Consider the following 11,419-nt stretch of genomic DNA (forward strand, 5'->3'; position numbering starts at 1 on the left):
GCGGGCAGTAGTGGGATCGCGCCCGGGAGTGGGACCGCATTGACAGCCTGGTTGATATGATCCGACACATAACTTTTTGCATTTTTTTTTTCAATTTTCCAACAATCCCCAAAGCCTTCTCATGCATTTTCACCAAAAATCTGATTTTTTCAACATACTTTTTGATGTATTTTTTTTAATACACATAACATACATTCCGATATCCATGACAAATTTAAAGGCAAAGTTCGAATTGGTGCTCCTTTTCTTAAAATATTGTCCATTTTTAGTCTTCGGGAATTATATTGATTTATTATTGCATGTCTTTATTAAAAAATTAAAAATTAAAAAGGATAGAAAGAGTTAAAATTTAAGGTCTGTTTCTTTATTCTTGTACTAGACTGTGCGAGAGAGAGAGAGAGAGAGAGAGAGAACTCTTTCTTGCTTTCACCAAGTATCAAACATATACCTATTTCATTTTAAATTTCAAATGTATACACTAGTTCAACCACAGAAAACTCTTAGTATTCTAAAGAAAGAGAAGTTAACATCTCAGTTTTTATGTTTACTGAATATATTTTAATATTTTTGTTATATATTAATTAAAAAAACTAACTAGTACTATATAGATATTTAATTTATATTAAAATAGAAAATATTATTAAAAATTAAATTTTACATAATCCATAATTCATATTTCAGGATAGAATTCTATTAATAAACTTACAAGCCTATATTTCGACGTGTCTTTAAATACTTATGTATTTATAAGTCTTCAAATATTTTTAATTTGTTGTATATTAATTCAAAAATCAACTGGTATTATATTTCGATGTATTTTTTAATTAATGTGTATGCATTTATGGGTCTTCAATCATTTTTGTGTATTAACAGTATAAGTAATTGAATCAAATTCTATTCCAAATTTTAACACAAATTATAGACTTATAATTAATCTAAAATGAACCTTAGGCAATTATAATTATTCAAAATCACATCGATTATGCTAATGAGATGAGAACATGGGAAATTGTAAGAAGTATAACATGTGATACATATTTATGGAAAAACTTTTAATTCTATCGTAACCGTTGTTTTGTAATGAAGATGATAATGTTGTCATTGTAAGGATTCACTCCTGCGACAAGGAAATAATTTATAGTACATATATAAACACTTGAGTTGTATGTATATCAATTTTTTCAATATATCTGGTACAATAAACTTTGTCACCACAGGATTAATCTTCTTATTTAACATAAATTTCTACGATTTCTGCTTTTCTTTCTTCGCCTGCTCCGCCAGTGCTTCTAATCGGTCATGTTCCGCGATTAAGGCGTTCACTTCATTCGCTGGCAGTATTTTCGTTTTTGTTTTACCATCTTCGCGCGTCAGTATCGCCATTTCCACTGTAAGTAAAAGAAGTGAACGTACATCAGTAACTTTGTTACAAACTATGACAAAATGTGTTTAATAACGAATTTGGGACACACTGATATTAAAACTATTGTTGTATACATTTTTATGTCAACACAGATTTATATAAAAGTATATATAATATAAATATATAAATGTGTTAAATCTTTAATCAATACATTTTATTCTATCGTTAGGTAAAGTATATTTCACAATTCCAAATATTTATATTTCACTGTATGCGTTCAATTGAATTCATTAAAAGATTATGTTTACAATCTCATCAACTTATGTCCACTTTTATGAATGAAGATTAACTTTAATCTTGTTCAACTTATTTTCTATCTTTTTTAAAAATTAGAAAAAGAGTAAATTAAATCAAGATTGAAATTAATCTACATTCGTAGAAAGAGATTAAAATCAATTGCTCTAATTTAGATTTAAATAAAAATTTACCCTTTTCAGCAGTGAGTTTATTCATGTCTAACGTTTTAGAGAGCACTTTGATAGCAAGTGCCATTGCGTCTTTCAGAGTTGTCTCGCCCTCTTTGTATTCCTGCTTCAAAGATGACACAGCTGCTGCTGAATTATTCCCGATACATGTTGCTTTCCAGCCACCATAGTTTCCACTAGGATCTGACTGATACAACTGATAGCCGTAGTATTTGTCCCATCCCATGTATAAGATAGATACACCAAAAGGTCTCTTTCCACCATATTGAGTATATGCCTGTTTAACATCGCATAACCAGGAGACAAGCTGCTCGCAAGGTATAGCTTCGCCGTACTGAAGAAGGTATCTCTGTGCGATAAGACGCAACTCGTTCGTCAGGACATTCGCGTCCGAAGTTATACCAGCCACTGAACAAACTATATCGTTGTTCAACTTGTAGATTTTTTCGGAGAAGAATACCTCGTCCAGCAACTTGTTGGTGTTACGTTTCTCAGCTGCCAGTAGAATACCATCGTTTGCTAATATACCTAGGCAAGTGCCGGCATGGCTTATAGCCTCCATAGCATATTCGACTTGGTACAGTCTTCCTTCTGGCGAGAAAATTGTGGTACGTGTATCATATCTGCGTGCCTGTAAAATATATAACAAGTTAATAGTGAATTAATTACGATAAAGAATTCAAATTTTTTTAATTTTTATCAAAATTTCTATTAATGTTTCAATTTTCATTTTATCCCAAATATAAACGAGCAAATATGAGTAAAATAAAATCATTATAAGATCAAAAGATTTATTTAAGTAAAAGAAAGTCTCTAATGTGTACATTCTTTTATATTTTGCTAAGAGTGTCAGAACTTTAAATCAAATAAATTGACGTGATTTCAACATTCTATGCTTTAAATATGTGCCTTATTAAATAATTACACGATAATTACACTTATGATCCATTTATATTTTAAAATTATGATAAATGTTAGTCTTGATGACAATGCATTTCCCGCATAACCTAGAAGCAACGACAGTATCCAAGGTATTTCGAAGAACTGACTTCAGAACTGAATAAATGTAATATTGAGCTGCAATGAGACTCGTCAACTTACCATTTTGAAAGTAGTTTTATGTTATTAAAATGTCTTAGTCGTATCAAGAAAATGCCGCTCGCAAATTCAACAGTACCCGACAACCTTAAATCTGACACTTCGACTCGAAGAATGATTAGCAGGTTAATCGGTACAACTGTTTTCGATTACTCGAAAGTCGCCATGAAAAATCGACAAGTATCGCTATGGTAATCTTAAAATCGATATAAATACCGCAGTAATACAAAATAAACAATGCAATCATTATTTTTCAAATATACAATTTTATCTCATTTTCTTCTATTCATTTTTTTTATATTTTACAACTTATGAGAGTGGGCGAAGACTTCAAGATGCAAAGAGGATGAGTTAAATATTTTTTAATTATACATAATAATACTCTTCAATAACATCATTAAAATTTATTTTTTTATTAGACTCAATACATGAATAGAAAATAAATCGAAAATCATAGAAGTTAACATTCAGATTACTTAGAGATCCAAATTATGTATATAAGCCATATAAGGTAGATATTTTGTATAGTTATACAAATGTTAATCAGTAACGTTGCAGTAATCAAACTAAAGATGCAACTTTCTTTTTCTTCATCTTAATCTTATAAACTTAACAAATATATAGACAGAAGTAACTTTATAATATCTTGGTTGCGGTCGATTTAAATATTTTCAGTGCTTTTCAGTACTTCTATCCTTATTTCTCTAATAAACGATAAAGACAAAATGATTACAAACGCTTAAAGCGCATAAGCGTCCAAATCGAACGCAATATATAATCGAGCGCCTTTATATAACTGATATATGGATTTATATAAACATGTATACGTTTGTTAAACTATTTTCTATTATATACAGAATGTTTTGGACAATAGATAAGAAAAAAAACTTAAGAAATAATTTTAATTTGATAAAATAAGATGGAAATCGAAAGAATAATACCATGATCTTAAGGCTTGATTTAATTGTAAATGTTCAAATATTTACGTAAGTGTTTGAAGTACGCATAAACAGTTTGTCATTATAAATGTAAATTTAAAGTAAAATGCTTGAAAATTCATAAATAGAACGTACTGTAAATTTATTAACTTTTTCATTTAGAATAACTCTTTCTATTTTCTCCTATTTGTTGCCGAACATTCTGACATAAGCTTTTTTTTGTAACATATATAAGCCTTTCTTATTTGTACATACACATATGAGAAAATAGATATTTGTCAGTAATTAAGAGCTCACAGCATTATTTTTCGTAATTGTACTGTAGTGGTGTGCTTAGTACCTATACTATAATAAGGATTACTATAAAGATTATATGAAACATGTAGTGATGATTTAAAAGAAACGATTATGTTGCTCCAAACGATATATAATTGTTATCAATCAATTGTCATCAATGTGAGAAATAATTACTTTCTTAAAGCCATCTGATCACGAAGTTCTTTCAGGTCTTTCAGTTGTTGACTCACTCGTGCGCTCTCCACGGCAGCAGTACTCTGAATATCGTTTAAATAAGCTAATCGTTCAGTGAATTGATTGAATATCTCGTCCAGTACTGGTCCTTTTTCATCAAAATTTTTAGTGATTTGATTAGTCTTCACAGTGTCATTCATAAACTGTTCCTTGGCACTTGATTCATCTTTCAATAAAGCTAGAAGTGTATCGGTAACTCGTTCATTAGACATATTCGAAGTGTTTGCAATGCATTCGTCTCTTGCTTTCTTCATATCAACATTGAACAGTTTCGAAGTTGCATCCATTTCAATTTTTTTATTTCCTACTTTTGTTTTTTTCTCTTTTTGATTTCGATTAGAAATTGAAAAATTTCCATTTTCTCTGGTAACTTGCTGGAAATAATCTTTTAAGGAAATTGCCTAAAAATAAGTAATTAAAAGATTGAAAAAGGATACACTTATATATCATTCATTTACAATCAAGTTTAATCAAATGTTTGTATATGTAAAAACATAATATATTACCGAGTCAGTGTTACGTAGAGACTGTTCTAATTGCTTAATCTCATCATCTTTAGGAGCTAATTCATCATATAACATTCTGTTGAATGAACTATTATGAAAGTTAGGAACAAAGTTAGCACAAGCACCTGCATTATCATCGTAATCGTGTTTTTCATCTTCATGTATTTTCATTTCATCAAAATCTTTTTGTAAAATGTCTGTGGATGCTGCAGTAGCTTGTGCCGCTGCAGTAGCTTGTGACGTTACAGTAGTTTGTGACGCTGCAGTATCTTCTGAAGTTACAGTAGCGTCGTAACGAGGAGGACGTAATGGACGTAATGGTACCTCATGAGTCTGAAATTACAACAGAAAGAATACTTACATAATTATATCACAATATAATGTGATCACAACGTTATTTATTTAATCCTCAACTACAGAAATAGATTATTTGGACTTAAAGCAAAATATTTTTCTTTCTAAATTGTAGGTATAAAAAACTTGAACTTCCTCTATCAGTCGCCATAAAGATTCACTTGCATTCTGTGCACTTCAAATAGGACACTTTAAAACTTAAGTGTAATTTTCACAATTATAGTTAAAGGTTAAATATATACATATATTCAAAAATTATATATTAAGTTTGCATGATATGTATTTTACCGCGTTCACAGACTCCAAGACTGTGCTCACAGAATGAAACCCTCTGAGATTTGCTATACGTCTTCGTTCATTGTCCCTAAATTTCTTTTTCTCTGATTTTGACAATCCAGACACACATCGAATCACTGATTTTTTTGCCGAAACTTCCATCGGATCGTAAGGCGGAACTTCTGGGTCCTGTCAAACAAAATATACAAGTTATGTAATATAAATCAGTATAAGTTTACATTAGCTAATTGTTACTTATATTTCACACCTCTTCCCAATTTTCATTTAAGTACAAGCTACCAGGAGGATCTGGATCTCTTACTTCAATGTTTTTAATATCCATATCTGCCGCTCTTCCAATACTAGAACACATTTCAATGTGCTCCTACAAGATTGAATAAAATTTAATAACAGGAAAAACAGAAAGTTGTAAGATATGCCACTTTAAAACATATTACAATACATTTGAATATATATACCCTGAGAAAGTTCTGGTCTACAATATGAGTCTTGTTCAATGGACACTCTACCATGTTTTCCTTTTTATTATATTTTTTGCATTTCGATATATGATTCATAAGTTTATATCTGCGAATACGATGCGCTGGATTGTAGGGGCAAGAAACTATGATGTCCGCGTCTGCCATTTTTAGAATCTAATTCTATAAATTATAATATCAATTATTAAAAAGCTACTGTATTTTTTTCGTCATTATTAGTATAAGAGATTCTAGAAAAAACATGAAACAAAGCATTTGAAAAAAAGCTGTGTTGACAATTTTAAAGGTAAAATGGAAAAAAATTCTCAGTCTTTTATTCTTAGATTTGGAACAGTATAGTGGTTATAAAATTACCTATTTCAATAGTAAATTTTTTATGAAATAATTAAAGCATTCAATATAGACCAGAAAATAACTTGATCCCTTTTCAAACAAAATTTCACGAACATTTTATGGTCAAACAAGAACATGTATTCTTGTTCTTATATATTGCTAATAACAAGCTAGATTAAGCTCTCTATATCAAGTAAAATTACAATGTTTATGAGAAAAGAGGCAAGTATAATATACATAACAAAATTAATTTCTTAACTTTGAAATTTCATCCTTTGTTTACAATCTAATCTTTGAACTTCAGTGTAGATTTTCATATTATTCTAGATTATATAGAAATCTGGAAAAATTCCTACATGTGAATGCTTTAACGAGTTTGTACTATAATAGAAGTTAAATTTCACTTTATTTATTTTTTACAGATTTAAATGTAGCTATCAGAATCCACGATCAAAAAATCAACTGTATTTTTGAAGTCCCACATTGCCAGTGGAAAGTTAAATAATCAATTAAATAATTATATATTCAAATAATATCTAGTTTTGTCTTCTTTATCAGTCAATCATCACATATTGCAGCTTGTATGAATGTGTTTGTCTAATAGGAATTTTAACATTTAGTTCTCTAATCATTATATAAATCAAACAAAATTTATTTAGTTAATTATTTAATATTTAGTTAATTATTTCCACTGGCAATGTAACTTTAAAAATACAGTTGATTTTTTGATCGTGGATTCTGATAGCTAAATTTAAATTTGTAAAAAATAAATAAAGTGCAAATTCCTGACAATGTTTACATCTTATATTCACTTTCACATAGACCTATTTTTTATTGTTAAACTAATATAAACTTTTGGAAATTAAAGTAAGGTATTTGGTGAAAGCGAGGAAAAAAGTTTTAGTGCAGGAATAGAAATCAAGGTATTCTTTTTTTATATTCCAGGATTGAACTTATAGGGTTTATTTTTTTCACACTGGAGAGAAAAAATGACAAAAGATGAACTGTGCAAAAAGTTCAGTCCCGAGCATCTATTATATGGAACAAGTCGGAATGGATTCCGATTAGAATTATTTCGTTCTCTAAAAAATATAATAGAAGTCTAGGAAATAATTGAATAATTCCGATCGGAAAATGCATTCCAAATAGTTTTATAATACATGCCCTGGAATACGGAAAAAGAACAGACCTCTAATCTATGAACAATAAAAGAAATGCGTCACAGAGGTACTGTTCGACATATACACAGTAAAGACTTCTTTTTCTTTATATCAAATTTTTTACCCACCGAATCACAGCAAAACGCTTCAACACAATCTTTTCTTCTTCTGCCCACTGGATTCTCAACGCAATTAAATTCTTCCCTGGTTATTAACTCATTTCAATAGACATTAATGACGATTGTTTTCACCCATCGATTTCCAATAACAATCAAATCGCCAATTAATGCCTATCTTTTTTGTCACTCTAAGAAATCGCTGTCCACTGATACCTGATACGTACTTTAGCGCCTTTCGGCAGATTCCACGATATCGTACCGGTAAATGACGCCTATATCTGTTAGACGATAAGCCACGTTGAGCCTCTTTGGTGAAAATAGAAAACAACGAACAATGGATTGGAACGTATGTTACAGTATATATAGTAGTGCAACTCTCCTGATTTTATGTTGGCCAAAATGAAGTGCGCATGCGTGAAATAAGTAAGTTGCTTTGTTTCTTTTCCTTCTTTTTTTATTGCTCTCTCTCTCTCTCTCCTTCTCTCTCTATTTAAATAAGCGTTTCAATGTTCCCCTTAAATATTTGTCTTTCAAGCATTTTCTATATTTCTTCTTTATTTTTCAATATATTTACAATTTATTTTTATTAATTTTTATAAAGTTTAAATTATTTCATTGCAATATTAGATTTATTCGCATCGCATGCTCTAATATGCTCCAATATGTTCCTTACAATAGCATTTACTCACTTCAGCGAATTCGTTGGATTGCGATGCGAATAAATCTAGTGAGTTTTGCGAGAAATTTTGACAGAGTGGAAAAAGGATGAAAAGAGAAAGAAGTTTAGGTAATCATGACAACGGTGGGTAACTTATTTATTTCACGCATGCGCACTTCATTTTGGCCAATACTAAATCAAAGATATCGACAGAGAATTTTGCTACTATATATATATATATATATATACACTGTCCTAGACAAGTGCCTTGTTTGCCTATGCGTTAATCCATCATTGATGACATAGCACCCGAGTGGAAATTAGAACTTGTCCCTGCATATTCTAGGGGATTACACCGAAAGTGATAAGCCGCGATTTTGAATTTCCGAAGCTAAATTCGTGTGATGTCTGAATAGCACGAAATTTAAATTTATCATACTTATATCTATAAGATTTTTTATCGTCTTATTTTTAAGGTAATCTTAAGATGACATTAAGCGACTACAGAGACGTATTCTCATCTTAAGATATAACTTATAAATAATCTTAATATAAGAATTGACTAATATTGTTCAAAAGTATCGAAAAATCTTTTTAAAAAAATAATATAAATTTTGATTTAAAAAATAAAAAAAGACAATTTTTCAAGAATACATTTCAAGGGACATTCCCTTTTTTTTGTTCCGCTTTTATCTAATTTTCTAAGAAAAAACTAAATAAATATAAAAATTTCATGCAAATAAAATATAAGATATATTATTAATATTTTTCTTTTGTTTCAGATTTTAGATTCACTGAATCAATCGATTATTCACGCAATAAAAAACAATGTCTATTTCTTCATATACACTTCACTCTTTATTTTCATTTGACTATAATAACTTGAACTCTTTATACACTCTCATAGCCTAAGTACATGTAAATATAATAACAGAAATTAACATCATAAAATTCATCATATATTTATGTTTACAGATTTCGCTACCGTAAATTCGTGGAATGATCACGTATTTGTCAATTCTCGCAATTCCGTTGACATATTTTCAGATAGCGAATGATTTTTGTAAAATCTTATTGGATATCATGCGTACTTTCCCATTAAATCGCAAAAAGTACGAGTTTTCACATGATATGCAAAGCGATATTCTGCACGCACAAAATTTGTAAATAAATCAATAATTATTTCCTATATGAAAAATCGATATTATAATCGAAAACGTATCATGAATTATGTCGCTTAATTGTTATCCCAAAACCACGAATTGCAATAAAATATGCTGCGCGATTTGTCATATGATATAAATCCTTTTCCAAAGTGTGAATTAACTTTTAACATTAAACAACATTAGAAGTCATGTCGTGAATGAAAAATGTATCACGTATAACTATGATTTTATTCAATAGCATTTCTTCAGATTTCCTAAAGAGAATTTCATTTTGCACAACAGAGATTTAAAAATTGATGTTTGATGCGCACACACATGTTTGTAAAGAACACATCAATCTCGTTTAATTTCTATATTAGAAACAAATACAATTTTTACTTTAAAAATTATACAAGAGTAAATTAAGATACTGTATATGTAACACACGATACATTATATTTAAAATTCAAGACAAGAGAAGCTATTCGATATTTACAATTTAATTTTGGACTTTGAATAATTTCTTAGTAATTTATTATATATATATAAATTTCAAAATTTAAGAGCAAACATGTGTCTGAAAAAATTAATTTGTCGGAGCGCTATGCATATATTTATAAATAATGCAAGGCAATAAATATGTAATAAACAGATACATACGCTTCGGTAAATAATCCACAAATAATTCACGGTCCCTCTGTACTGTCAATATATTAAGATATATTACACAAATTAGCTAACGAAGATTTATCGATATTCGGAAACACACTCCTGCATGAGCTTACACAGATTTACATTAGTGGAAGTCAGAAATCCGATCTACTACTACCGTCGTTCGATTCTTTAAAACGTTAAAACGTAAAATTCGGTCAAGTTCTTAACGTGCGACGTAAATTTAGTCGGTCTTCAGATGAACGACCAACGTTTCCCATTTGTTAAGTTCATACAGGAATTCATTCTCGCTTGTAAACGCATTTTTCGTGTAAATTATGCGCAAATCGGAAATTCCAGTAGACGATCAGTAATGTCCGTATACGGTACATTATCATGGTACATTCTTTCTCCGTAAACGCTGAGGCGTAAAACATTACAAGTAACTTAATGAATGAGGCATTTAAAAGAGTTCTTCAATTTGTCAATTTCCCTTAAGTGGAATACCATGCTGCATCGTATCAATGTACGGATTTAATGTACAATATTGATATCTGTACATATATAGTTCAAGGAACTTTTCTTACGCAATGTACAAGTGATGTATAGATTCATAAAATATTCCATGTACATCAATTTCAATATATATATATATATATATATATATATATATATATATACACACACATACACACACGTTTATGTATATATATGTATATATGTATATGTATATGTTTTGTGGACTTGTGATGCATATAACATTTTAAAATTTTAGGCACATCGAGCACACAACAATAATATACGTACACAATGAGTCTTAGTTATAGGAGCATGGTAACTTTTTGTGTGTATATATTTTTTCAATATAATTAATAGTATACAAACTAAACACAGCAGCAGTTTTATGATTTACTTAAATCATAACACAGCAGAACTTGTATATATTATTGTATATATTTATGTAATATCTATATATATATATATATGTATATATCATTATGAGTAATTAACACTTTATAAAATATTTATTCTATTTTTTTTTAATCTAAAAATATTTATATAGATTTGATTACTGCAAATATAGTAACATTAATATACGTTTTTACCGTATTTGACGTTTTGTACTACGAATATATTCGAAAACCGATCATTCTCAAAGTTGTTGAATGAATTCTGTACAACAAATAATAACAATATTCATCGAGAATTAATTATCAAAGATATTCATAACTGTCTTATATATAAAAAAATCAAAAGTATTCCGCAACATCTTATTACATCAGATTTCATATTTTTATAATT

At 29.2% G+C, this 11,419-nt stretch overlaps 1 protein-coding gene across 2 annotated transcripts; it reads right to left on the bottom strand.

Annotated features, from left to right (window-relative positions):
- Window positions 1–961: 961 nt before the first annotated feature.
- On the bottom strand, window positions 962–7,981 carry LOC108750121 (proteasome subunit alpha type-4). Of its 2 annotated transcripts, XM_018489382.1 has the most exons (7): window positions 7,673–7,981; window positions 6,031–6,213; window positions 5,820–5,936; window positions 5,564–5,740; window positions 4,922–5,254; window positions 1,852–2,479; window positions 962–1,388 (listed from the first exon to the last, which is right to left on the bottom strand). In XM_018489382.1, the coding sequence occupies exons 2-7, from the start codon at window positions 6,196–6,198 to the stop codon at window positions 1,246–1,248; spliced, it is 1,566 nt and encodes a 521-aa protein (XP_018344884.1). In that variant the 5' UTR covers window positions 6,199–6,213; window positions 7,673–7,981; the 3' UTR covers window positions 962–1,245. The 2 variants fall into 2 exon arrangements, with proteins under 2 accessions (XP_018344884.1, XP_018344883.1); XM_018489381.1 differs by lacking the exons at window positions 4,922–5,254; window positions 5,564–5,740; window positions 5,820–5,936; window positions 6,031–6,213; window positions 7,673–7,981 and adding an exon at window positions 2,950–3,045 and having other exon boundaries at window positions 980–1,388.
- Between the last annotated feature and the right edge of the window lie 3,438 nt (window positions 7,982–11,419).

The sequence above is a fragment of the Trachymyrmex septentrionalis genome, unplaced genomic scaffold (genome assembly GCF_001594115.1).
Source record: "Trachymyrmex septentrionalis isolate Tsep2-gDNA-1 unplaced genomic scaffold, Tsep1.0 scaffold32, whole genome shotgun sequence".
Taxonomy (NCBI): domain Eukaryota; kingdom Metazoa; phylum Arthropoda; class Insecta; order Hymenoptera; family Formicidae; genus Trachymyrmex; species Trachymyrmex septentrionalis.